General features: G+C 47.4%; 3 protein-coding genes and 2 non-coding genes across 5 annotated transcripts in view; 2 read left to right on the top strand and 3 right to left on the bottom strand.

Moving 5' to 3' along the window:
• The window catches only part of PLCG1 (phospholipase C gamma 1), a 33249-nt gene extending 31380 nt beyond the window's left edge, over positions 1 to 1869 (bottom strand). The window contains exon 1 of the mRNA XM_043884121.1: positions 1542 to 1869. Within this exon, the coding sequence (XP_043740056.1) occupies positions 1542 to 1758 (217 nt within the window). The 5' untranslated portion in view covers positions 1759 to 1869. The remainder of the gene's footprint in view (positions 1 to 1541) is intronic.
• Positions 1757 to 13400, top strand: LOC122681114 (collagen alpha-2(I) chain-like). The gene is made up of 5 exons (XM_043882830.1): positions 1757 to 1891; positions 2064 to 2609; positions 6261 to 6355; positions 11285 to 11382; positions 13084 to 13400. The coding sequence occupies exons 1-4, from the start codon at positions 1757 to 1759 to the stop codon at positions 11325 to 11327; spliced, it is 819 nt and encodes a 272-aa protein (XP_043738765.1). The 3' UTR covers positions 11328 to 11382; positions 13084 to 13400.
• LOC122682287 lies at positions 8922 to 9023 on the top strand. The gene has a single exon (XR_006337306.1). It is a non-coding gene; the product is annotated as a U6 spliceosomal RNA (small nuclear RNA).
• Positions 12465 to 27169, bottom strand: part of TOP1 (DNA topoisomerase I) — an 85901-nt gene continuing 71196 nt past the window's right edge. The window contains exons 14-21 of the mRNA XM_043884139.1: positions 22551 to 22694; positions 21324 to 21509; positions 20235 to 20303; positions 19607 to 19721; positions 18510 to 18637; positions 15115 to 15209; positions 14744 to 14893; positions 12465 to 13749 (exon numbers count right to left, since the gene is read on the bottom strand). Of these exons, the coding sequence (XP_043740074.1) occupies positions 13647 to 13749; positions 14744 to 14893; positions 15115 to 15209; positions 18510 to 18637; positions 19607 to 19721; positions 20235 to 20303; positions 21324 to 21509; positions 22551 to 22694 (990 nt within the window). The 3' untranslated portion in view covers positions 12465 to 13646. The remainder of the gene's footprint in view (positions 13750 to 14743; positions 14894 to 15114; positions 15210 to 18509; positions 18638 to 19606; positions 19722 to 20234; positions 20304 to 21323; positions 21510 to 22550; positions 22695 to 27169) is intronic.
• Positions 21983 to 22085, bottom strand: LOC122682281. The gene has a single exon (XR_006337299.1). It is a non-coding gene; the product is annotated as a U6 spliceosomal RNA (small nuclear RNA).

Raw genomic sequence — 27169 nt, 5'->3', positions numbered from 1 at the left:
TCTTAGCCAGAAGTCTACCTGGGAACCTCAGCCAGCCGCTACCAGTTCAGGAGAGCCCCGGGAACCCACAGACACACCGAAGGGGCCGTGCCTGAGTCTGATGCCGGGGTGATGTCCCTCCCGCCCTCTGCAGGGTCTGTCCTTCCTCCACTCTGGAATCCAGGCTCTCAAATCATCTCACATTTTCTCCCGCTGGCTGCCAGGGCCCGAGGGGGCCACGGAGGAAGGCTGCTGTTGTGTGGAAGCTCAGCAGCTGTGTGAGATCGGGAGTGTGCGGCTGAGGATGGCTGTCTCACCACAAGACCTTCCTTCCTCCCCGTCTCCTCAGTCATCCACACGCAGGTACGCCAGACCCAAGGTCTGGAAGACCTTCTCTTGGGGGGTGTCACTTCCTGAACCCTCTTCCTCTTCACAGTCCTAATTCTGAGCCTGGCTCTAACTCCAGTCTCAGGGGGATGGGGGGGTTCTTGCAGGAAGCAACCCACAGCCTGGGGTCGCAGACACATCATCTCACACTTGGAGGCGGGAGAATGAAGGGCAGAGCTGGGGGGCCCATCCGGCCACAGCATAGGCACGCGCTCAGTGGCATCACTCTCTGAAGGATCTGGGGTTTTTCAAAATCCCCCAACTCTCTCTTTCGCAGAAGCAACCAAGGTCAGGTCTGGGACGGCAAAGAGGCAGGAAATAGTAGCCGCTCCTGGCTCCCTCCATCCACAGGACGCAGGACACAAAGGGCTGGACCCCAATTTGGCTGTGTCCTCTTGAAGAGTACCTGACACGAAGCAGTGAGGCTGGCCTTTCTGGGGCCAAGCTCTGGAGAATGTGCTTGCTTCCAAAGGACAAGGGGAAGCCTGGCCCCTTTCCCTGCCCTGGCGTTGGGAGTCTGCCCACGCACACAGACCTCCAAAATTCAGCTTCAGGACAAAAGAAGCGGCGGGAAAAACATCCACTGCCTCCTCTCGGGCTTTTCCAAACCAAACAAGACCACCTTCCTTCCTGGCCCCAAGAGAGAGATGAGTAGGCCCGGCTCCGCTCCAAAACCAGCCCTACGCCAACATCTGCCTAAGTTCTACTTGGGGAACCCAAAGGTTTCTTTGTAAGTAGGAGCCCGGCCGGGAGGCCCAGAGGTGCACCAGATTGCTCTTTTTGGAAAAACGGTGCATCTGGTCTGGCCTCCGGTTCCGGGGCTGGCGGGGGAGGACGCTGCCTCGGCCGACATCGCTCCCAGGGTGTGGGGGGACCCGACGTCGGTCCCGCTGGTCTCCAACTCGCTAGGATTTTTAGGCCTCTGGGCAAAGCGCCTGGAACACTCCCCCCTTGCTGAGGGTGGGGGGTGTCCTGTCAGGTGACTGAGGACCCGGATGCCCCCCGCCCCCAGTGACCACCCTGGCCGAGGCGGGGGCGGGGCCCGAAAGTTTGCCGGAGTCTTTCCAGCGGCGGCCCTCGGGCGCGCGCAAGCCGGGGCGCAGACCCCGCGCCGCTCCAGCGCGCGCGCGCGGCGGGCCCGGGGAGCCGGGGGTGTGGGGAGGGGGCGCACTTACTGGCCCCCTCGATCTTGTCGGCGCCTCGGCTCCACGTGATCTGCCGCGTCTCCAGCTTGACCTGGAAGGTCTTCCGCTCGGGCCGCTGCGACTTCTTGGAGTAGAACAAAGTCATGACGGTGCCCACCTCGAGGCTGCGGCAGAGGTGCAGCACCTCGGCGTCCGAGGGCGCGCCGGGCCCGCAGCCGTTGGCGCAGGGGGACGCGGCGCCCGCCATGGCTCGGGTGCCGGGGGCGGCGGCGGCGGCGGCGGCGCAGGCCCGGCGGGAGCGAGCTGGCGGCGGCCGCGGCGCAGGCGGCGGGCGAGCGGACCCCGGCGGCGGCGGCTCCTGCGGGCGGAGACGGGGCGGGGCCTGAGCGGGGGCGGGGCGGCCCTGCAGGCCCCGCCCCAGCCCGCGCGCCGGGAACAAAGGCGCCCGCGCGCCCGTGGGGAGGACCCCCGCCCGCCGCGCCTGCGCCCCGCGACCCCCCGGGCAGGCCCGGCGTCGGGGCACGCGCGCGCGCGTCGCCCGCAATCCGCTAGCCGGGCCCTCGGCCCTACGGGGCCTCCTCGCGCCGCCCCGGACACAGCCCGGCTGCCACGGCCGGCCCCATCACGCGCGGCAACCTCGCGCCGGCCCGGCCGTCTGTCGCGCGCGCACAGGCGGCTGCCCAGCCCACCGTCCCGCACAGGCCCGGCCGCGGCGACCCCTTCGAAGCCCGCTCGCGGGGCACCGCCCGCGCGGCCACCGGGAGGAGAAGTGCAGGCCCGGGGCGCCCGCCGGGGCCCGCCGGCCAAACCCGGTACCTGGGAGGGGTGCCCGGCGGAGGGAACCAGGCCAGGCCGGGCCGCCTCACACCGGCGGCGGCGGCGGCGGCGGAGGAGGAGGCGGGTCCTCCGCGCGCCCTCTCCGGGGCGGGGCGGAGGCGGGACCACCCGGTGATTGGGCGGCAGGCTCTGACGGACAGCCTGCCTGTCCCGCCTCTCCCCCCTCCCTTCCCCCGGCAGCCGGGGGCGGCCCCGCCGGCAGCGCCTGCGACCGTCGGACCCAAGATCTTCCCGGGCCCTGCGGCCGAAGTGGCCTCGCGGGTGTGTGTGTGTGGGGTGGGGGGGAGTCGCGTTATTCGGAGTAGCCCACAGGCCTGAGCATCCCCTGCGAGCCCTCCAGTGGTCTTGGCCTGGCCATACCCTCCGCACCCCTACGCCGCGAGTCTCCATGCGACTAGGACGCGGGCTCAGGCCCTGTGGCTCCGCACCATTGCTGCAGATGCTCTCCCGAGCTTTGGTTTTCCCGAGCCGACTCTGTCCTTGTTTTCCTCCTCCGTCTCTGGCCGCTGCCTTTTGACACCTCAGCAGCTTCTTTTCCTCTGGGGTGGGTCCTGAGTCAGTTCCCAAGGCGGCCTGACCCTTCCCTCGGCGTCACTGCCCCCCGCCAAATTCAGGCACCCGAGCGCCGAAGCTGTATCCACCCCCCCCGCCCCTGCATCCCGTTACCTGTTCCACGTACCCACGTAGCACAGACATCTCACATCTCTCCTCAAATTGCTTCTCCCATGGTCTTCAGTTTCTCAGAACATGCCTCTGGTAAGGTGCTCGGGGCTAAAACCGTTGGAGACAGCCTTGGTTCCTCTCTCTCCCTCAACCCCGCAGCACTCCAAGTCCCATTCCCTCTGCCTTCCCATGTCTCCGCTTTGCCCACAACCTCAAGGCTCATCTTCTCTCGTCCAGACTGTTTACCTTCCTTGGTTTTGACTGCGTGTATTCCCTATGCTCTAGTTTTTTGTTGTTTTTTTTAATTTGGCTGTACCGGGTTCTAGTTGCAGCATGCAGGATCTTTTAGTTGGGGGTTGCGGGATCTAGTTCTCTGACCAGGGATCAACCCAGGCTCCCTGTGTTGGGAGTGCAGTCTTAGCCATTGGACCACTAGAGAAGCCCCTATGCTCTGGTCTTCAAAATGAAATTAAATCCTCACTCCCTACCTCCAGGCTCAAATCATCCAGAATTCCCTTGGCACACAATCCCCTACCTGGCCCAGCAGGTCCGGCATGGTCTGGCCCCTTTCTTTCCCACTTCATCTCTCACCACTTCCCTTTCATTCCATTCTCCAGGCACAAGGTCTTTTGGTGGTTATTCGATTAATTTGTACTCTTTGTGCTGTGCAGCCACTCCCTAGACGCACCCGGGGCAGTCTGATTGCCCCGTCACAGAACACCGCCCAAACTAAAGACACCTTCAGTCACAGTAGAGCCTGTCTGACGGATGTTGAGCCAGACAAAGCAGGACCACGTACTGCGTTTCAGGGGTAAGAGGCCCAGCAGGGCACCCAGCTGATGCTAGAGAAAGATCCAAGGACTTCCCTGCTGGTTCAGTGGTTAAGACGCCATGCTTCCAATGCAGGAGGCACAGATTTGATCCCTGGTTCAGGGAACTAAGATCCCACATGCCATGTGCTGCTGTTGTTTAATCACTAAGTCGTGTCCAATTCTTTGCGATCCTCAAAAAATGATTAAAAAAAAAATTAGGAAAAGATCTAGGCGTCCAGGAATGTGTGAGTACGTATATAAGAGTATGTGCTCAGGCAGGCCACCCAGCTGGGTGATGACTAATGTCTGGGGACTGCCTTTGACTTGTCTTGCTGTAGTGGTAGCATGTGTATGTGTGTTGATGCCCTCAAGTGCAGCCCCCAAGGAGCTGAGAATTCAGCCTGAAGTTGAGGCAGCCGTTTGTGCTAATTGGCTGTGGTCACCCAAGGGGAGGTGGAGTGGCTGAGATGGACTGCCACCTAGTGACAGACCTTTAAAGTAGGAGGGAGGAATGAAAGTTGACCCAGTGCCTGGCCCAGCATTACAAGGTTTGCAACATGTGCTCACACCTGATCCTTATAATTACTATAATCAGGGATTATTGTTCCCAGTTTACCGATGAGAAACAGATTCAGAGAAGTTCTACGGCTCGCCCCAAGGCCACATAATTAACCAGTGAGGATTTGAACCCCTAAATCTGACACCGTGCATATTCTTCCTCACCGGAGAGCCCCTGGCTTCCATAGGTGCCAGTGGACAGTGGGCACATGGGCTGGCTGGCTACTCAGCAAGGGTGAGGGGAGGCCCTTGGCATGGCTGGCCCTGGCCACAGGAGGCGTGAGTGCAGACCTTGAGCGCTCACAGTGTGTGGCTTGGGCCTGCTGGGGCTTGATGTCGTGCTCGTCCCTGTTTGCAGACTTGAGCTTCCCTGTCTGTGCTCAGTGCTAGTGCCAGGAGTCGGGAAAACAAGAGAAATTCAGCACTAGGCCCCCAGGAATTCACAGATTTAAGACAGGTAAGCACTCTGTTATGTAGGGACAATTGTGATGGAGGGAAAAAACAGAGCTGTGAGCTAAAACATTAGGGAGACCTGCTTCAGATCTAGTAGACAAGGAAGACCTCTTCCTTTTCTGCGGGACTCAGCAGAGGCTGGAAGGATGTGAGGAGATGGCTGGCTGTGTTATTAGAGGTGGGTTGGAGGAAAGTCGTTTCTAGACAAGGTGACAGCATATACAAAGGCCCTGAGGCCAGAAAGAGCTTAGTTAAGTCTAGGAATGGGAAGAAGGCTAGAATTTACTGAGAGGGAGCATGGAGTAGGGGGGAGTGGGGGTGTTGGTGAGGCCAGGAAGACACGTGGGGGGCTGGCTGGGCCCCTCGCTGCTCATCTGATCTTATCCATTTTCCCAGAAGGCCTCCTAAGTGCTGTTGCCCTCACAACTTGGTGGGCAGTGATGCTTTTTAGAAATCTCCATTTCTCCATTTTCTGAGAGCTTCCCGACATATAGCCCGGGCTTCCTGGCTTCTGCTTTTTGCCTCTGGGGCTGGGCCTCCAGGGGCTCCAGCAATCCCCGCCAACAGGAGCTCATGTTTTCAGCCTGCTGCCAGGTCCTCAATCAGGAAACAGGGCCCCATTTCCTCCTGGGACTTCTGAGCCAGCATCCCAGGCCTCAGGTGCCTGCCTCCACCCAAGGAGACTCAGGAAAAGCAGGGTGAGCCGAGGGTGTGACCAGTATGGGCTTCCCCCAGCTCAGCATATATATATGGGGACGTGGGTGTTACTGGCAGTGCCTGCAGCTGCGCTGGCTGGGAGGCGCAGCCCAGCACCCACACCAGGCACACGCCCATGACATCACCCAGGCTCGCCTCGCTTGAGCCTATTTCTGTCAACACTCATGCTTCAGCATGCTCCGGCGACACCAGTACCTGTGCCTGGAGTGGGCGGGGGAGGTGGAGTCCCAGCCCAGCTGCCCCTCTGGCTCTGTGAGCCTGACCCCATGGGTGTTTACTTACCAAACACTTAGAGCATCACTTGACATATAGTAAGCCCCGTAAAACTGCTTTACCCCCAGTGACTCATTTACTTTTCATGACAGCCCTGAGATAAGTACTTTTATTTATTTTTTTGAACAACTTATTTATTTATGGCTGGGCTGGGTCTTCACTGTTGCACGTGAACTTTCTCTACTTGCGGAGAGCAGGGGCTACTCTCTAGCTGCGGTGCGCAGACTTCTCATCGTGGTGGCTTCTCTCATTGTCCTCACGGGGCTCTAGGGCTCACGCTCAGCAGGTGCAGCGCACAGGCCTAGTTGCCCCGCAGCCTGGGGAATCTTCCTGGACCGGGGACTGAACCCGTGTTCCCTGCATTGGCAGGCGGGTTCTTAACCACTAGACCACCGCGGAAGTCTGAGATAAGTACTCTATTATCCTCATTTTACAGAAGGAAAAACTGAGGCCCGGAGACATTAAGCTAAGAGGCGGCAGAAATGGGATTCAGGCCCATCCAGAGTCCACATCACGTTGCCTTCCACCTAGGTATGAACATTTCAGTATTTTCTTTCCCTGTAATACCCATACCTGATGTGTTTTCTATTTTTGGTTGTTTGGTTACATCTTGTTCCAGGTTGGGTTCTTTGGGAAGCCTCTGTGACAGAGGTTAGTGTGCAGGGTGTTTTTTCAGGACACGTCCTTGGGATCAGCACTGTGGAAGGGAGGGAAGAAAATGGGAGGGGGCACTGGGAGAAGTTGAGCTATGATGCAGGTCTGGCGGCAGCCTCAGCCTGCACCCAGGGAGCTCTGTTGCAGTCCCTCCACCAGGCACTGAACGTGGCCTGTCCTGGGCCAAGCGCAGCCTCAGATGTCTGCCACTACGGTGGTCTTAGGGGGCTGATGGTCTCCTAGCAACAAGTGCTCCCTCAAAGGGGAATCTGAGTGGCACATCCCTCTGCCCGCCACAGGTGTCTTCTTTCTCAGTCTTAAGTACTCAGAGAATTTCCTAAGAAATCAGAACTATGGTACCATAAAAATGGGATATGCTATTATCTAAAGGAAGAATGTAATTCAGTGAATATGGGTTAGCACGGCTGTGGTGATTGAAAATCAAATTGAGCTTCCTGGTATCCAAAGCAGAAACTTTGTATTCTGATAACTGATTCCTTGGGGGAGAAAGATTTTCCTGAGGTTAAATGATAAGGGAAGTTTCTCAAGGGGACACTTACTTTTTTGAAATAGTAGAGAATGTTCTCCGCAGATTAGCAGCAAATCCCCACCCAGTTTTCATTCTTCCCTGTAATGACCTTGAGTGACTGTAGAAGGTATAAAAGTAAAGCGCAGGCAGCTCCTACCACAGTTGAAGGTAGACAGATTTATATACTTGCAGCATCTAATTTAGTCCACATATGAAACTTTATTCCTCTTCTTTAAACTTTTCTTTAATTTTTACTTAGTAGTATTTTATGTTAGGTGGCTGACCAGCCCTTCTCATGGGTTTGAGTCAGCCAGCCTGCACCTGGTGCTTAGTAAGTACTCACCTTGGTGCACCTTGAACTCCATCCCTCAACCTGTCGTCTTGGCTGTTGAGCTTTGGTCCCCAGTATCCATCCATGGCTCCACCTTAGTCACCGGGCCTCACACTTCTTAGGTCTCATCCTCCTGCACACCCGCGATGTACTCTCAGCCCCTCGAGAGCCTCGTGTTTTCTGTCACTCGAGGGGAAACCAGGCCAGGACTCTGTGCTCTCTGCAGACCCTGCTTCTCCTCTACTGATCACCCCTCTTGCGGGGCCCAGATGTTGAGGCAGGAGAGCTGGACTCCAGGGACACTGTCATTGCCTCTCTGCAGGCAGAGAAGGGGAGCACCCTTGCTAGCTGCTGTGGCCTGGGCCAGGTCAGACCCACTATTTTTCTACCTTTTCTGCCCTTCTTCCAGCACACGTTCCCGATGCCACCCCTGTAGCAGTGAGACAGCAGAAGGAATCAGACCAAGTTCCCACTCCAGGAGGGGAGAGAGAAATGCCAGCTGACATTTGTCAGCAGAAGACATTTCAGTGTGATAAGGGCCCCTGGAGCACTGGGGAGGGACAGCTGACCTCATTAGACCTGCCGGTGGCTGTGGGCACAGAGTCAAGTGAGAGGTATTCTGCTCCAGATACAAGACTGTCAATCACTTGTTTTCAAATTAAGGTCACCACAGGTGTTTTGTGGCCATTTTTGCAACTACAGCAGAAAGCTTAAAATTATGTTTATTTATTGTTTTTAGCTGCACTGGGTCTTCTTTGCTGTAACAGGCTTTCTCTTGTTGTGGAGAATGGGGACGACTATTTGTTGTGGTATGCGGGCCTCTCATGACAGCTTAAATATTTTAGGGATACATGATTCAGATGTCCACATATGGAAGTTTATTTAGTTACATATTTTACACGTATTTAAAGTCACATATTATTTTAAATGCTGTATTAATTTATAAGTATTGATTTTTTTCCCACACTAGCCTTTTCAGTAATTATGTTCAAACTTTTTTAAAGTTAGTTAATTATGGCTACACTGGGTCTTCATATCTGCCTGCGGGCTGTCTCTTCCTGGCAGTGAACGGGAGCTACACTCTAGTTGCGGTGCGAGGGCTTCTCATCGCTGTGGCTTCTCTTGTTGTGGAGCACAGGCTCTAGGGCACGTGGGCTCAGTAGTTGTGGCCTATGGGCTTTAGCTGCTCTGCAGCATGTGGAATCTTCCCAGACCAGGGATTGAACCCATGTCTCCTGCATGGGCTGGCGGACTCTCAACCACTGGATCACCAGGGAATTTGCCGTTACAAACTCTTTACATGAATCTTTAACTTCTATATAGTTGTCACCATAAGAGCCCACTTTTTGAGCCATCTAATGTAAGTTCTGAAAGTGCATCATCATCTTTCTCAGTTGGGAAAGAGCACTTATGAAAAACCAGCTTTATTGAGGAATACCCTACAGAAAATTCACCCATTTTAAGTGTAAAGTTTGGAAAGCTTTGACAAATGTATACCCCCTTGTAACCCCCACCCAGTTAAGACATAGGACATTTCCATCACCCCAAACAGTGTTCTGGGTGCCCTTTAAGAGTCCGTCTCATGCTCAGCTTGGCAACACAACAGTAAAATTGGAGCAATACAAAGATTAGCATGGCCCCCGCACAAGGATGACATGCAAATTTGTGAAGCGTTCCATATTTAAAAAAAAAAAGTCAATCTCCCCCGCCCCCAGCGGGCAACCACAAAGTCTACTTTCTGTCACTACAGGTTAGTTTTGCCTGGTCTAAAATTTCATATAAGTAGAATCACAGAGTGTGTACCCTTGGGTCTGTGTTCAGTATAATGTTTTGGAGATTCATCCATGTTGCTGCAGAGAAAATACTTTTTGAATCAGTATGTGATACTGTCAACTGGAACTTTTAACCTAAGCATAATTACTTTTCTGTTTAACATTAAATAGCTTTTTTTTTTCATTTCTTCTGTAGATACATATCAATGATTGACATAATCCCCACTTACACTGTATTGCTTTAAAAATATTACAGAAACTTTAAAATGTATATAAATGGAGACAGGATAGCATGGTGAAATGTACCCATCAGACAGTTTAATTATGAACTCTTGGCCACTCTTGTTTCATGTCAAACTCGATACACTAACCCATTCCATATAATTTCGACACTAATCTTAGCTCTATAGTGTTATCTATAAATATTTCAGGGTTTTTCTAAAAGACTCTTTAAAAACATATATACATAACTGCAGTGCCATTTTCAAACCTGAAAAAAATCAACACCGTATTGCTATTTAAAGTCATCTTGAAGAAACCTGTTCGAATGCAGTGCTTGGGATTGTGAGAAATAATTGCCCAGTCTGTGGTAAATTTCTTTGCTTCCTTGTTTACTGGTTTTGTCAGGGGACTAACAATCATCCAAAACTAGCTTGACTGAGGTCATTTCAGGATAATGTGTTTTCTCCAAAAAGTGTTTTTTGGTTCAAAACAAGTTGAGAGAACAACCCATTTTATGGGGGATTTTGTAAAGACTGAAATGTAAGTAAAATTCCTTTTCTCAGGAAAAAAAAAAAATTTTTTTTAAGTTTTCTATGGAGGAAATACCGGGATTCGATGTATGTGGTATTTAGAAGGTGTTATCAGAATTGGTGATTTACTGGATATGAGAGAGAAAGGTGTGAAGGATGTCTGCCCTTGGTTCCAGCTGGGAGACAGAGTGGATGGTGGTGCCTTTCCCTGAGATGTGAAACCACGGCCAGTGGGCTGGTCGTGGCAGGTTCCAAACACAGTTCTAGAGCCCGTGGACATCCCCACCAAGGTGTAGCTGGCAGTGTGTGTCTGGATCTCAGGAGAGGGGCCTAAGTTAGAGGTAGGGATGTGGGGCTCGTCACATTCAAGCATGAATGAAATCAGCCACAAAAGGGAACCGCAGCCGCTAAGGACCTGATAGAGGTGGTAACAGAAGCCACAGCCTGAGACGGAGGGATAAAATCAGGAGACGGTGGCACTGTGGAGACCAGCGAGGGGTGCTTTAAGGGAATGGTGCCGTTTATGTGTGATGTACAGGAAAGACAAACCTATAGAGAGGGTAGATTCATGGAGGCTGGAGGTAGGAACGGGGCTTAACTGTCCCTGGCATGAGGCATCTTACCGAGGGGATGAAGTTCTAAAACTGATGCACACTGATGGCTGTACCACTCAGTGGTTACTAGAAGTCACCGTATACTGGAAATGGGTGGATTTTATGACACGTTAAGAATCACTAGTGATTTTTGAAGTGTCTGGTGCCACTGCAAGTTTGAGATGCAGAAGCAGAGCCTGGTTAGTGGTTTGGTCGCTCATTCCTGGGTGACTGTGGTCAGAGTGGAAGGGGGTACTGGAAGCAAGATGGGGCAGAAGCTAGTAGCAGTGGGTGGGGGAGTGACCGGGTGGTAGGGGTGACTCATTCCAGGTGCTTGTTTGTGAAATAGAGAGAGGGAGGGGGTGGTGGCTGAAAAGGGCTGGGAGTTGTGGTTTCTTTTCTTTTTTCATTAAAAAAAAAAAAGAAAAAATGTCACAGAGGCCTGAGGTAGACTTGACAGGGAGAACAGACAGGACCTGCTGACAGGATGTTGGGGGTGGCGGTGAGGGAGGAAGGGGCCAAGCAAAGCACCAGCTTTCTGGCTGGGGCGGCACATGGAAGCGGTCTCCCTCTGCCCACAGCTGGACCCAGCCTCACGGAAGGGCCTGACAGGAGAGGGTGGGGCAGACCCTGCACATCCAACCTAAGGGCTGGAAGTGGGAGGAGGGAACCTACCTGCCAGATGACTAGGAAGCGGGGGGTGGTCCTCCTGACTTCATGCTTGGGCGTCCTTTGAGGCCCTGCATACCTGGCCCTCACCTCTGTCTAGCCTCTTCCCTTGTCGCAGTGGTCAGGTCAGCTTCCCCCATTCTCTGGCTTGCTCTCCCAGGCCTGCTGCGACTGCCCAGGAAGTCCTTCACAGCTGTTCTTGACCAGCATCTAGTTGCTCTGCACCTGCCCTCAGAAGAACGGTCCTTGCCAGAAAAGGTAGGCACAGGTTTCTGCTCATCAGTTAAATGTGCCCGCAGGGCCTCCTATCCTGTTTTCACTGGTGGCCCAAGGTTGTCCCCTGGCTGTGACAGGTGCTGCTCAAGTGCATTGATAGGGCTCATGGACAAGCCTCTCTGTTGCTGTTCCTTACGTCCCATGGTATAGCTTCCCCAGAACCATTGAACTCAAAATACTTGGCTTCAGTCTCTTGCTCCAAAGCAATAGTGGCTCCGTACCCTCCTTTATTCCCTGGGGTGAATGCTGCCTCTCTCACTGGCTGATGAAATAAAGGCTGCCAAGGACCCTTCAGGATTCCCTGCATTTGGCCCAGCCCCGGCCTCCAAGTTCAGAGACCATCAGGGAGATGGCTATCCTCCCAGAATATACCCTTAGCTGGCAGGCTAGAGGACTTAGGGCTAGCTAAATGATCGGTTCTGACCACTCTGGCCTTCCTGTTACCTGCTTCTTTTGACCAGGAGACTTAATCTTTCAACTTCATCGCAGACTTAGCTATAACCTAGGATAAAAGGAGGAACAATTTTTGTAGGGATCCTGACTGACTCGGGTACTAGAGCACCGAGAAGTGGTTCTAGACCGCTCCCTCTCTGTCAGAAGGATCTGTCTGGAGAAGAGCTTCTGGGATTCAGTGTTTTAACTGGCTTAGTATCCTTAATTCCCGCCATCCTGACAGTAACTTAGCCACGTAAGTAGGCCCAAAGAAGCTCCCCACTGCTTCTCACCAGCACACACAGAAGTGTTCTAAAATCTGCTTCCCGAATACACTTGTTCCACTTCGCTCAATAAACCTACCCTAGGCTCCAAATATAGTTCTTGCACCCAACCTGTTCTAGCTTTTCTGTACCCGCCCTCACTTCCTGGGCTTGCCTTCTAAGGATGTGGACTTTGGCTCCCTCCCCTTCAGCCCATACCCACGGTGGCAAGACAGATGCAGCCCCAGCTCCTAGGGAGGGAGGCACCCTTGCAGCCAGGAGCAGGCAGACCACATCCCACACCAAGGCCCAGCCCTGGAGCCCTACTCTGGCCCGGGGCCCTGGGCTAACACAGAGGCAGACACCAAGTTTCCGTTAAGTTGTAGGAATTTATTTTAAATAACCTACAGTTGATTAAAAGGGAATTCATGATAAAAATAGAAGATACTTGAGGAAAGATGTGGGAAATGGACTCTGCACACACGCTAAACTAACAATGCCTCTAAAACTAATGATTATAGCAAAAAATGTCTTCACATTAAAATTCTGCTTTTTATGTGGTTTTTTTTTCCCATTTTTTACACAATTACAAAAGAAAAAATAAAAGCCCTAAAATCTTGATTATTTTTCCTTTTTTTTTTTTTGGACCAAATACTCATTTTCCTCTAAATTTTTTACCTGTGGAACTTTTATACAATAAAATCTTTCAAGTGAAAGACTGGGGTTTTAAATGAAAAAGATGGGTATCTGAAAGGGCATAGAGAATGCTCAGAACAAAGGATGATGGGAAAATGGTTTCAGTCACTGATTATTTATTATCCTTAGACTCGCTCACCCCTCATCCCTCCCCAGCCCCAATCTACACGATCTTTAAGATCAAGAAAAAGGTTTAAATATTTTAAAATAATTAAAAAGAAATAAAAATTCACATTTAAAAAGGAACACTCAAGTCAGGAAATATTTTCCCATCATGCTTTTCTGTGAACAGGTGTCTGAACCAAAACACTGCCGATGTCACAACTGCTTCAAGTTTAATGAAAATTGATTCCCATGACAATAGATAGTGACAACTCTAACAGGTGCGTTGGGTTTTTGTTCTACTTAATTTTAAATTCCTGAAATGGGGAACAGGGGAGTTTAGGAATTCATTTCTATTAAAATATAGAAGTTATTGCAAAACCCTAACTGTAAAAACGCACCAATATAATCGGACTTCGTATACAGTAGCTAAGAGAATCCAAATGTTTCAGTGAAACAGTGAATTTGCCTGGCAGAACTCTTGACAAATTCCCATCCACTTGACCCCTTGAAAATAAAAACAAAATTCAAAACAAATCATACAGCTAGAATTTTGATATCTGAAATATTTTTAAATAAGTTGTCCATAGGACAACTGGCTCAGCTCTCCCTTATAATATCTTTTCTCAAAGATGTTGGTTAAGACTTGCTGCCTCTCTCCCTCAGGTGTGAGGGCAAGCGAGGCTCACAGTTTATCCATCTTTCCCAAACCACACTGTTCCTTTTCACAGAACTCTTGCCCCTCAAGACTGGCTAGAACTCGTAGTCCTCGTCAGCCATGTCGATGGCCCAGGCAAACTTCTCCCGCTGGGTTTTGTTGTAAATTTTCTCAATGGGGACCCCCCACTTCTTGCACCTGCAAATAAGGGAGAGAGAAGGGGGGTTAGTGTGTCTCAGGAGACGTGGGTCAGACCCAGTTTGGGGCCTGGATGTGCCACCTTCTGTTCCATCTGGTGAGAAGGAGAATTAATAAGGTACCAGATGTGTTCTTAGGGCTTCGTGTGCTTGACTCACTGAATCCCGACATTCTAAATTAGGTACGACTGCAGGTGTGTAAATGAAAAAGGTACAGATGAAAAACTAAGAGAAGTTAGGGGATTTGGTTTCATTCTCATGTGGCTAGTGATCATGGAGCTGAAAAGTGAATCCAAGCACGTTGGCTTCAGAGTCCATGCTCTTCACCATTACACTCTATCGCCTCTCAAGCCAACCAAACCTCCAGCACCAGACAGGACATAAAGAAAAGAAAGGGGACAAGAGCTGGCTGGAACCCCTGGCCCACAGGGGATGGCTGCTCCTCTTAAGCCCACAAACTAATAGTTCAAGTTAACTAATAAGCATCTTCCAAAAGAAGTCATTTATTTTGGATGTTATTTTATTGGGGGGGGGGGGGTGTTTACAGGGAAACAAGTAAACAATGGTGCAAACTCTTTGCATAGGTTGCGCAGATCCGTATTCTCGTTTTTTGTTTTTCTTTTCTCCTTATTTGTACCTTTTTTCCTTCACTTACAAAAAAAAATTTTATTGAGAAGTTCAAGTGTAGGTAGATGGGCTCATTTTTATTTTTTCCTCCAATAAGGACTAAGAGTCTCCATCCTTGTCCTAAAGTTCCACTAGGGGTGGGGACCATACCTGCCTTAGCAGACAAAATAAACACTCCAAGGTGGTATAACAGTATTGACCATTTCAGACCATCCAGGATGTCCCAATGCATTTGCAGTGTGCACGGCAGAAGACAGGACTCTCTGAAGTGTGCAATGTAGGAACCGCGTGAGAGCTGACAATGCTCTTGGAACCCCATCACCCTTCCCAAGCCAGCGGGGGGCCTTCAAGAAGGGCGTGGTGCTTACCAAGCCACGGTGATCCTTGGGTCCAAATAATTGAGTTTGGACGTTCCCAAAGCAATCTGTTTATTCTCCTCTCGGTCTGTGGCCTGAACTTCAAGCTTCATGAGCTGCTCCTCCAGTCTCTGGACAGCCTTCTTCTTTGACTCTACAACCCTGGAAGAAAGGAAGTCATCAGGAACTGGGCCTGGCCTCTGGACAGGAGCACCGTATCCCCACATTGCCACCCAGGGGCAGTAAAAGCAGAAAAGCCACAGGCCCAGACATTTCTAGAAGACGTCACTCAGAAACCCTAGGAAAGCTAGGACCTCTGGTTGATGCTGGGACGCTTTTTCTCTCTCACCCAACCCCAGCTTTGCATCACACCAGGCACATACTTCTTGGTCTTTGCATCCTTCAGGACTTTAGCATCAGCCTTAGCACTTTTCAGGTCTCTCCGGGCATCTGCTAGCTGCTCCTTCTTCGCATCAATCTGGGTAGGGAAGAACAACAGTAAGATTTAGGAATGAAATAAGTCCAGAGAGAAAACAGGGCTCCTCAAGATGTCTCCATCAAGTAGGCTGGCCTGGTGGTTTTGTCTCATTAAAACACCCAGGGGTGGCTTCATGAAGGCAAAGAGTAGATATGCAGCAGGTGCTGAATTCCAATGCTACTTGACCATTTATATGATTCAGTCACCCTTGAAGAAATGAAGGTTTTATGGCAATGACTTCAGTTCAGTTGCTCAGCTGTGTCCGACTCTGCGATTCCATGAATCGCAGCACGCCAGGCCTCCCTGTCCATCATCAACTCCTGAAATTTACTCAAACTCATGTCCATCGAGTCGGTGATGCCATACAGCCATCTCATCCTCTGTTGTCCCCTTGTCCTTCTGCCCCCAATCCCTCCCAGCATCAGGGTCTTTTCCAATGAGTCAACTCTTCCCATCAGGGGGCCAAAGTATTGGAGTTTCAGCTTCAGCGTCAGTCCTTCCAATGAACACCCAGGAATAATCTCCTTTAGGATGGACTGGTTGGATCTCCTTGCAGTCCAAGGGACTCTAAAGAGTCTTCTCCAGCACCACAGTTCAAAAGCATCAATTTTTCGGCGCTCAGCTTTTTTCACAGTCCAACTCTCACATCCACACATGACCACTGGCAATGACTTGGGGACCCATTAATCCAGAAACTCAGGGAAAGAACCCACTGGGACTGGGTGTGTAGGTGCTAATCTTTCAATCAGAGAATACTTTGGTTTTAGATACTGGCAAGAGGATGACAGGTGAGAGCTGTTTATCAGATGGATCCTGGGCCAGGTTGTCACCTGCATCTCAAGAATCCTGCAGGAGATACTGTTTATGAAGCTGAGACAAGAGTCCTTACATCTACTGAGCTCAGCTCATTCCTCGGATTCTACCAGCACTCTGAGAAGAGCTGCTAACTCCTCCAGAAAAAAAAAAAAAAAAATGCACTGAAGAGAATACTCAAGGGACTAGAAAATGGCAATTAAAAGGTACCCAGGAAGCCAAACCACTCAGCCTCGTCTGTTCCAAGCCAATACATGGCATGGCCTGGCTTTGGCATTCTGTTTTTAAAAGGCGAGAAAGCTGAGACAGGAAGGAAATTCAAACAGTTATCATTCAAAGCAGATTTGAAAACTTTTTAGCTATGGAGTTCTTTCTCCAAATGAAATCTCCTGGGGCCCCAGTCTTTAAAAGAAGAGAAGAGGACAGTTCCAGCCTCTCTCGCTTGAGAGCACCGGTTTTAAGTTCTCTATTCCTGCTTAAGGACAGCAGCCGGCAGCACCGTGGGGCTGGGGTCACAGAGTGGTGACCTCACAGCTGGGACAGGAGAACCCCGACCTGCTATCACCCTGCTAACCCCCAAGGTCAAGGGAACCTCTGCAGAATAAATACATGCCTGACTCTGATACACTGGGCTGTTACTCTCAGCCTGGCATTGTCTGTTAGATTTACACACACAGCCCAAGACTGGAAACAGAGGCCATCATTGTGAGAGAATTATTAAATGCATTTTACTACGAATGGCTTACTTCCAACATCTATGTTGTCCAAAGTCAAACTGAAGGAACTGACTACACAAAAGCGTCACAGACACCACTAGCCAGATTCTTCTTAAGCTAGAAATGCAACAAACCACAATCTTTTAACCATTTCTGTGAATACTAAATTGGCAGGCTATGTCAAATTCTCTCAAAGCATTAAAGACCCCATTGATTCACTTGGCAAACAGGGGTGTGTGTTTGCTCTGTGGGCACACAGGAGAGGGTTCCTGGGCTTAGAGGGCTCGTCTGGCAGGCAGCCTGGACTGCCCAAACAGTGGTTCCAGAGTGAGACCAACAAAAGGCCTCCTCATGCTCCAGGGATGGGTCTCCTGAATTAGGTAAACACCACCTGAATATTCATGCTTTTATTTCTGGCTTGAAATGATAGCATGTGAAGAGTAAATGGTACCACATGACCACTGTTAACAGAGCTGCAAGGATGGGCGGTCTGGACAGGCGCTCTGCCTGCAGTCACGTGGTCCAAGGATCGGAGACGTCTGTGGACACATTCTTGTGTACTGTGGATGTGTGCACTCCTTCAGGAAAGCCAGGTGGCATGTGAAGCATGAACTGCAGGTTGTATGTGTCTTTTGACCCATATGTACCACACCTGGGTACTTATCTGGAAGAAATGTCAACAGAAGGAGAACCCCCTGGGCCTGGAAACATGTATGCAGCCCCACTCGACAGCAGTGGTTTATGAACTCCAGCTGTCCAGGTATAGTACTTCGTGAGCACAGATGGAAAAAGCAGCAATCTGTAGTTTAATTAACCCCTAGCTAAAACTCATCACTTCTTCAGTTATGAATGTTGGCAACTAAACATAGTATTATCAGTAATACTTATGACTTTATTACCAATAGATGGTATGTGTATTTTCATATTGTAATTGTTGCAGAAATCAAAGTATCATTTATATTCATTACTACCTTGACAGTTACAATTATTAGACCCACCTATTAGTAAAACCACGTCTATTACTATATCAGACCTTTGCATAAATATATTTCAAGATAATTGGTTTACTTTGTAACCTATGTATCTACTTTGTAGTGAAATAGCTACAAATTCTCATGGTGGGTTAGTACATTAGAATGGATTAGTTATGTACCCATGGGTAACACAGAAATGATCATCATCAAATGCTAAGTGCCTTGCAGCTTAAAAGCTCAGTACCAGGCAGAGTTGGAGGAAGGAGAGAGGAATAGCATCTCGTTGTTTGCATGTCAGTCTCTCCCTCTAGGGCAGCAGCTCTGGCACAAAGCCAGTATTCAACAGATGTTTGGTGATGAGCTATATAAAAATATGATTCATGTGAAATGTGTAAAACTAAAAATAGTTGTGCTAGGATTAGGGGAAATTAAATATCATTGTCTCATCATCCTTTCAATTTAAAACAATCTAATTTGGAAACAGTTGTATTTCTGGGCTGTGGAAAGGAGTTGTGAAGACTAGTAGAAGGACAATAATTAGCAGTATTTCAAAGAGGCTACATTAAATTTAGCTTTTCAACTCGGAATACTCACTGGACAATGAATACCCGATATTCAGTGTCTCAACCAGGAGTAACTACTATCATATTTCCATGCATCTTTAGTATGAACCTTTCTTCCATAACAGACCCAAGACTGGCCACCTGCCAGCCCAGCCCAGAGGGTGGAGTGTAAATAGCCATAGCAGACATGGTTCTTTTTATTTTGCTACCCCCCACCATCCAGATCCAAAATACCTTAGACTGCAAGTTCATCATGGACTTCTCAAAGGTTTTTGGTGGAGCCCTCTGATGGTTACAAAGAATTGCAACAGCTCGGTTGGCACGGTTATAAGACAGTATCTTTGCGGGGATGTTCTCGTCAGCTGGGAAGAAAGAAAAATGGTGACGAAGAGTCAATTTGTGTAACAAGAGAGCACACACAGTATGCCTTCCCCAGCACTCCATCCTGAGGGTTTACTGGGCCTCATCTCATTCAGATGATCACTTCAGGTTCCCCCAAGGCACAAGGTCAAAATCTGAGCGTCAACAGCATCACCTGCTTTCCCCAGTGCTCACCTCCCCTGTCTAACCACCCAAAACAGCACGGAACTGGGACAAATAGCCTAGAGAGGAGGGTGAAATGAAGGGTCCATAAGTTTTACATTTTAAAACCACAAGGCACTGTATCTTCCAGAAAGGAAAATGTTAAGTGTCACCTGAGAAATGTTTTCACTTGCGTCGTGTAGCATTCTTTACCACACCCTAAAATATTGACCCTCAACACACCCGCCTTTGGCTTTTTGAACACCATTTTCTAATACCATTTGACATACTTCTAGAGGACAGTGGAAACTCATTAGAATTAGACTCCAGAGGAAAAAAGCTTGCGGATCTTGGTGATACTTTCAGCAGCCAGTTTTTAGGAAAATACTATCTACTCTTAAAAGGGGGATAAAAAGAAACCTCAGGGAAAGGATCTGCTCCTATGCTGTTTTAGTAACCATGACAACCTTACTCTCTCCAATTTAATAAAACACTGCAACACTTTATCTTCATTTGGTGAGCTCTTAAATAACATAGATACAATACACAAAATACAGGCACTTTCAGAGCAGACAGAAAGCCCCTGTCAGCATTCCTTAAAAGCTTATCTAGAATAGGATTGGGGGAAGACAGAACTGATCTGTTTATCCATCTAATAAGCCTTAGCCCTCTATTTGCAGTGTGGCGGGGAAAAGTTTCCAGTCACAATGTTAATAAGGAAAAGTGGAACAGATCTAGGACTCAGCCGACTAAGGATAGTGGACATCAGCAGTAAGGCTGTGGTCCCTGTCTGGCCAGGCAGTACTTACGAGCTGTGAGTTCCTTTAGCTGCTGCTGTAGCGTGATGGAGGCATTGTATGTACGGAACACCTTGGCTGTCAAGCCCTCCATGAGATCCTGAAGATGTTTATTTAGAATACCAGTCTGGAGGATACAAAGCAACAAAAAGGATGGGATTCAAGTAGAAGCCATACCATCCAGGCCCTCCTGGCAAGCTCTAGGACATTTATGCAATTACAAGTTTACTGTCCTGCCAGTGGGAAGTTATGAAAAGGTAGAATTCCAGAATACAGAGTTACATGTACCTCCTTAAGAAGCACTTTGATCTTAAGCAGACCAATAAAGTATATGTATTCCTCCCTATTAAGACCTTCCCCAGTAAGATTTCAGGGACAGGTCTTGGGTCTCTAGCAGTGGTGACTGAGCTTCCAGCCAATGCTATGCAGAAGCCAGAGGAGGATAGAAGGCAGGGTTCATCCACCCCATCCCAGGGCTTTGGCCATGGATCTGTGTGTGCCTGAGGAAGGGAGGGTATACAGGGTGCCCCGGGATAGGCTAAGGGCAAAGCCCCAGTCACTCCCAGGCAACCCTCTTCTTCAGCGGCTTGGGAGCCTCTGGCTGGGCCCCTCTTCAACCCGGTGGGCTTTGTCCACTCACATTGAGTCTATCAAAAAGATCATCCTCAGGCTGTTTGTTTTCCATAAATAGTTGTAAGTTCTTAAAAACCTAAAAGAAATAAGCAGAGCCTAATTATTATCTTTACTTTGAAAATAATTACAACATAAAGCTTGCAAAAAAAGAAAAACCCCACAAAGCAAAAAAACAATAACAACAAAACCAAGTCCATATCCTTTATCGAGATTCACCTACCATTAGTATTTTACCTCATTTCCGGTTTGTGCAGTGTACATGTACACTCATTTCCTTTCTACATCTATATGTGTATATGCATAATTATTTGTTCAGAGCCATTTCTGGGTACTTACATAATTATGCCCTTTACCCTTGAGTATTTCAGTGTACTTCCTAAGAACAGAGATTTTCTTATATACACACACAACTTCTCAGCTTTGTCAATTAGACAGACACATTTTTATCCAATCTTGTTCATATTCCTATTTTGTCAGTTGACCCATTGATGTTCCTCACCTCCCCAGTATGGAATCCAACCTAAACTCAGATATTACATTAATTGTCAGATTTCTTTAGCTTCATTTAATCTGGAACATTTCTGCAGCCAGCAAAACCCAGCTACTGATGAAATATCGGACTGCTGAAGGGCTGGACTGCCGGGGTACTGCACTCTGTCGGGTCAAGCACAATCCTTCTGGGGGCCATGGCATTGCAGCACCTGCTTTAGCTCTGGACTGAGAGGTCCAGAGACTCAAGGGCTACCTTTTTGCTGAATCAGGAGCTGGGGAAAAGTTGAACAAAGCTACAAAAGTGACAAATCTGAAATACAACCAAGGGATACTGAAGGGTGGTTATATCATTAAAACAACACAATGGGATAAACATGTGCAACTTGTGGTGAGGGCCAACTCTTTACAGCATGGTCTGTAGCACAGGGTCGGGGTAAAGGGCAGGCGCTCAAAGGAGGTACACAGGACACCAATCAGGACCTCTTCACTCCTTCAAACCATTTTTCCTAGTGTTCATTTTCAGCCAAACACAGAGCACAGGAAAAGCACTCAACAAGTAATGAAAGCAGAAGCAGGCCAGGGAGCTCAGGCCACAGTAACTCACTCGTTTCTCAACGGGGACTTTGTTATAGTATCTGATTGAGTCCTTTCCCAGGAAGTCAAACTCCACCACGTATTCCTGACCATCCAACTCTGGGTGCAGATTGATGTGCTCCACACGAAGCGAGCAGCAACCTACAGTGTCCGCTGTTTCTCCTTCCTCCTTCTCATTGCCTGCTCGCAGAGCAAGCTGTCCAGGGAGGAGATGGGGGGAGGGGGTGCGGGGAGAAGATAAGCACAAATGAAGAAACTTCAATATCATATGCTGTCTAGGAAACCCAAATCAGAAGCCTCGCAAGTCTCTTTGGGGCCAGGGCATCAGTCTGCAAGGCCCAGGAATTCTGGATCTGCACTGCTGCTGCTTCCCTTATCAAACAGAGTGTGGGGAGAGAATCAAGGGCTACTAAACTTGCCCAGAAAACTACATGTCTCTTTACTCTGTCCTCTCGAATGGGGATGGAAGAAAGAAGATGTTTAAAACTGTGGGCAATCAGACTCAAAAAGCTAATCTCTGAATTTTTCTTAATTTTTAATTTAGAACTTGTGTTAAATATAAACAGTGCTAAAACCAAGGGAAAACATGAAACCTTTTTTTCCTGAAAGAGTGCGAGAAACTGATCTCCAAAGCACTGTCTTCCAAACTGTAGTTAGGATACATTGGCGATCATTTAACTAGTTTTCATGAATTTCTGTGTCATCCTTACATAGGGGCCATGCTAATCTTCTCTGTATCATTCCAATTTTACTCTGTACTGCCGAAGCAAGCACTATTTAACCAGTTTTAAGGATTATAACCATCCTTTTAAAAAATAAGGAACAGAGGAAAATCTATCAGAATTCGCTGCTCGTAGAAAGGCTGAGCATTGTTTTGTGCGACATTTGTTTCAGTTATACACAAACACAAATATATGTTGGGTTGTGATATAAAATATTTTGGGGGGTGGCACATGGTCAAAGAGTTTGAAAATGTCAGTCTTTCTGGCACATTCAGACTCATGAAAGTCCTTCTACTAGACAGACGAGACAGCAGCAGTCAGTCTGTCCCTCAACACCTGTCCCTCCACTTCTCCCTTCCTTAGTAGGCTAGAGCCGGGGTGAGCAGGACGCCAGATGACTGGGCTGTCACTGCCTCTCCAGCAGTACTTAAAGTACAGGGCCTGGAGGAATACATGCCTCCTCCATCTTCATGAAGGTGAACATGGTAGGCAGTCTGACAGGAAGATGCCCTCACCTTATCGATGAAGTACAGGGCTACAGCTCTCTGCCGGACTTTCATCTCTTTGGACTTCCAGTCTTCCCTATACTGGTTCCGGATCTTGTCCACACACTTCTTCAGCCTCCGAGCAGTCTCATATTTCTGCCAGTCTTTCTCACCCTGCAAAGACCCAGACCGAAGCGGGTATTGCTTAGGGATAATGGAGTAAAGAGAGACACTGAATATCCAAGTTCAGAGCTCTGAACCCAAGAGAAGGAACCTGAGCTTCAGTTAAGCAATGCGTTTACCAGGTGACAATGCACGCTGTCCCATTTCCCTGACCGGCAGAACTGGCTCCCGTCTGATTGCTAAGAAAGCCTCTGGCTTTCATTTCGTGAAATGTTTTATGTTCTTAAGAAAAGCCCACATGATATGTCCCCCAAATTAACTTCTGTCAATACAAAGGGTATAAACATCCCTATTCCCATGTCAGCATCACAGTCTTGCTGCTGATTCTGTGACCCAAGAGCAGTTTTCTGCTAGGACTGAACTTCATTAAATTCAAGACAATCCTTCACAGTTTGATGGAACTGTCAAGGAATCAGAACCAAAGATTACAGCTTATAATTACTAAGGAACACAATGACTTCCAGGAACAGCTACAATTATTCACCATTTTCTAACTTCCGCATTTAAAAGTATTCTTGATGAGACTGAGAGAAACTGTTATTGTGAGGACGGTTTTCTTTTTAACATTAGAGCTTTTGGTGGCAGGTTTAAAAACTGATTCTAAAGCTAATGTAAGGTTTTTAAAAGGGTGTGAAAAGACAATCTAATCAACAGTGAGGGAAGATTTCTCTGACTTGTTAAATGGAAAAAGTCACAAGCAAGGACTGATGCTAATGTCAAGTGAGAAAGGAAAGGGGAAAACAAAGAAAAGAAAACTGGAGAAATCCGAAACGGCCAGGGATTATTACAAGGCCAGAAACAGACTGCATGACATGGACACAGGGATAGAATTTAAGAACTCAAGAATCTCTGTTCTTATTTCCCCCAGCCCACAACCAAAGAGAGCTACAGTGATTTCTACCTATGACACAGACATGCGGTCTCTGAGGCCTAAGAACTGTGGTCAAGGCATCTGGCCTTCTGAGCATGCAGGAGTATAGGACACACGAAGCAAGAAATGTCTGCTACTTTTAGTTCCAAACATTCACAAATGAAAGCTTACCCAGCTATGCTAATGATTCATCAGCACCCTCCCCCAACTGTGTGTGGTATAGTGCTGTGTGCTTGTGTGGCTGCAAAACAAGCGATTCCTTAACTACCTGTTGTTGTGGGTGGGTGATTTAGTGGTTAAGTGATGCAGGAGAAATATACAAGTTCTATATACTGACAATGGGAAGCTGAAAATTTCTCTCTGGTTCTTCTTTGACACTGAAGAGGGCAAATAAGAAAACCGTATGACAGAAGCTTTGCTCTTGTAAGTAATAAATCTCAAGACAGTAATGAATCTCCCTCACAACCCTTCTTACATACACAAAAGGCTCATCTGCAACAGCAGTCTCCAGTTCAGAAGCAGGCTCTTTGCCATCATTCTGATGCACACAGGCCTACCAAAACCTGAGTCTGTGTCTTCATTTGCCCACTCCTTAGTCACAACACTGAAGCAAAGTTTACAGACCTAACAAATCAGTCATTCACAGGCCATAACCACCAGACCAACTTTTCTTCACAGGTTGGCTAGGCTCCTAGCACAGGGATCCAAGATTCTCTCAAATAAGGACAGAAAGATGGGAGTGATGGGAGAAGCCACCTGACTGAGCTCAACTGAACTGAACTAGGTCTAACAGGAGAAGGCTGGCTTCTAGGAAGTATGCTTATCCCTGCAGCGTTCAGTTTCCCTGAACAGAATTCAGAGAGTGAATGGCAATCTGAACGCCAAACACACGTAATTTAAAAAAAAGACAATAAACTGGCCCTAGGCATTTATACCATGTTTAAAAATAAACCTAACCAGCTTTCTGTACATGTCCATTCTTAAATATGTTGGTCTTATTATTGATTTATAGAGTTCTTTATAGATTCAAATCCTTTTCAGATATAGGTAGTATTTTTTCTTCTAATACTTCCTTTCAATCTTTCACTTTAAATCTTCTAAAAAGAGTTTATGTTACACATTTTTATGTATACAGTTAGATCAGTTTTGACAATCCATAATCCATGTAACCTACACCCCATCAAGTTAAGAGAGTATTTCTGTCAATCCAGAAAGTTCCCTCATATGTGTATATATGGTATATTCTATGATGACCCCTAATGTGTCTGACTACACTATACTGTCTTTATTCTGATGATGGACTCCTGGGATGTTTCCGGTTTTGGACTCGCATAAATATAGCATTATGAACATTGCTGTACAGTCTTTGTGGACATATGCTTTCATTTTATTTGCAGCAGAAATACCTAGAACTGGAAATAGTAGCTTATTGTGGCTTAAATCTGCATTCCACTGATAGTGACGATGAGTAGTACTCTTTCATGTGCTTTTTTATTGGCCATTCCTCTGTCTTCTAAAGCATCCAACTTTTGCTCTTTTATTATGAGGATGTTTATCTTTTTTAATATTGAATGATACGAATTCTCTGTATATCCAGAATACAAGCCTTTTGTCAGCTATACATGTTGCAAATGTTTTCCCCCTGTTACCTGTATATTTGTTTTCTTAGTAGTGTCCTTTGTTGAACAAAAGTTTTTAAATGAAGTTCAACTGTTTATTGTTTATTCTGTGTCCAAGAAATCTACTCCAAGGTCATAAAGATGTTCTCCCATGACATCATCTAGAAGCTTTAATGTTCTAGCTCTTTTACGCTTTAAAATTTAGAACTGTATACTAAAAAGTCAGGTTCAGAATGTAATTTTTTAAAATAAGCACATCTTATTTTCGCCTTCTAAGAAAACTCACCAAAATCAGAGCTTCCCAAGACTATAAAGTTTTATAAAGGCATTTTTCTTCAATCCAGCCTGTAATCCCCAGATGGTTACATTTAAAAGGTTGTAGACACATACATCTTTGAAACCCCAGAATTATAGGTTCTAAAGAGAAAAAGCAGAGATGTGTATTTGGCACTGAGAATATTTTAATATGACTGAATGCAATGTGATAGCAACAGTGATCCTGAAGGTTGCTATACTTCATTTACAAGTAAAATTATGAACTTTGTTTGTAAAGTTAAAACTGGTTTGAGGAGCCTTAATTTTACTAAGGCTGACTTCCTCAGGTTATAAGACCAGATAATGCTTGGCAGAGGTTGGACTTAGTGGTTGACCTACTATAAGCAGTCCTTTTGTAACCTCTATATCCATGGTTTATCTGGGATCAGAGAGTTTTGTTGAAAACACAGGTTCCAGAGAGCTATCATTTCCCCTGCCATTTCAGATTCTGGGTACCAAGTACAAAGTGGAAGAAGAAAGAAATGGAAACACTTGCAAGAAGATGTCTCTTTAATGGAAATCCTGGGAGAAAAAGCAGAACAAACCAAGATGAGCACACACAAATGTGAATGAGCTCAGGACAATCTTATCAGTAGCTGGACTGTGTTGTTACTGTGACTCTCAAAAGTCTTGATCTTTTCAATGACCTGTGAGACTGGAAGTACTGTAACCCCGGTTATGACTGCAAGTAGACCAATCCAAGTTTCTAGAAAGCGGCAAAGACAGGATACATCAGAGGGACACATTTCAGCTCTGTTTTTCTTTCACAAACCCAAAATTTTTCAATTATCAAAAATCCGTAAGTCACATCATACTTGAGTTAAATTCCTTGATGGAGCAGAGATGGAGTGGAAAGGTCTAGCAATATTACATGGGAGAAGTGAATGAACAAAATATAGATACAAAAACAAGCAAGCAATCTTAGGAGAAATCTCAGGAGGCTGAGCAGAAAGGTGCGCCCCATGATGGCCTATAAACTGGACCCAAAGTCTTCCATGAAGTAAAACCACCAATTACCACCCTTCACCCTCTTTGACAAAAATGTACTCTTTATAGACCTCTGGGTCAGATCAGGTCAATGAATTCATGCTTTAATCACCACTTTCCTCCAAACACATAGCACTGGAAGTGCTTCATGCAAAAAGGGGCCTTATCGCTTTTTACGCAACCTGAAGCGAGGGGCTGTGTCAACTTGGGCTGAGCTGGGCTAGACTCCCTCTAAGACAGGAGTGAGCAGAGAAGTGCAGAGCAAAGAGAAAGAAAAGGGAATGACACAAAAACAAAAACTACTTCCCAGTCAAAAGGGCTTACAAACTAATTCCAAAATACATGAGGAAATGGGTTAGAAGAACTATCAACAAAAATAATTAGTACATGAATTCACTTCAGGTAACATTTTTAAAGAACAAATACTTTCAGAAGAAAAAAAAATCTACTAAAAAAGGACTCCAATAGTGATAAAATAAGCACATGCCTTAAATGAAATGAAATCAAGTAAATTTGAAATAAAAATAATTAGAAATCCTGAAAAAATATAATTGAAGCAAATTACAGGAGGGGTAAATTTTAGATTAGATATAATCAAATAGAGAATTAGTGAGTAGAAGTAAGTCCTTGAGAACTTTCCCCAAATGAAGATCAGACCTAAAGAGAGAAAAGAA

This window comes from Cervus elaphus, chromosome 23 (assembly GCF_910594005.1).
Source record: "Cervus elaphus chromosome 23, mCerEla1.1, whole genome shotgun sequence".
Classification (NCBI taxonomy): domain Eukaryota; kingdom Metazoa; phylum Chordata; class Mammalia; order Artiodactyla; family Cervidae; genus Cervus; species Cervus elaphus.
This window is presented reverse-complemented; position numbering and strand designations above follow the sequence as displayed.

Excerpts from the sequence above, each read along its gene's own strand:
- LOC122681114 (XM_043882830.1), top strand. The coding sequence starts at position 1,757 with ATGGCTCGGGTGCCGGGGGCGGCGGCGGCGGCGGCGGCGCAGGCCCGG. Across the intron at positions 1,892-2,063 it reads GCGGGCGGAGACGGGGCGGG|CCGGGCCCTCGGCCCTACGG; the intron begins GCCTGAGCGGGG and ends GCAATCCGCTAG. Across the intron at positions 6,356-11,284 it reads TCACGTTGCCTTCCACCTAG|GCCTGCTGCGACTGCCCAGG; the intron begins GTATGAACATTT and ends TTGCTCTCCCAG.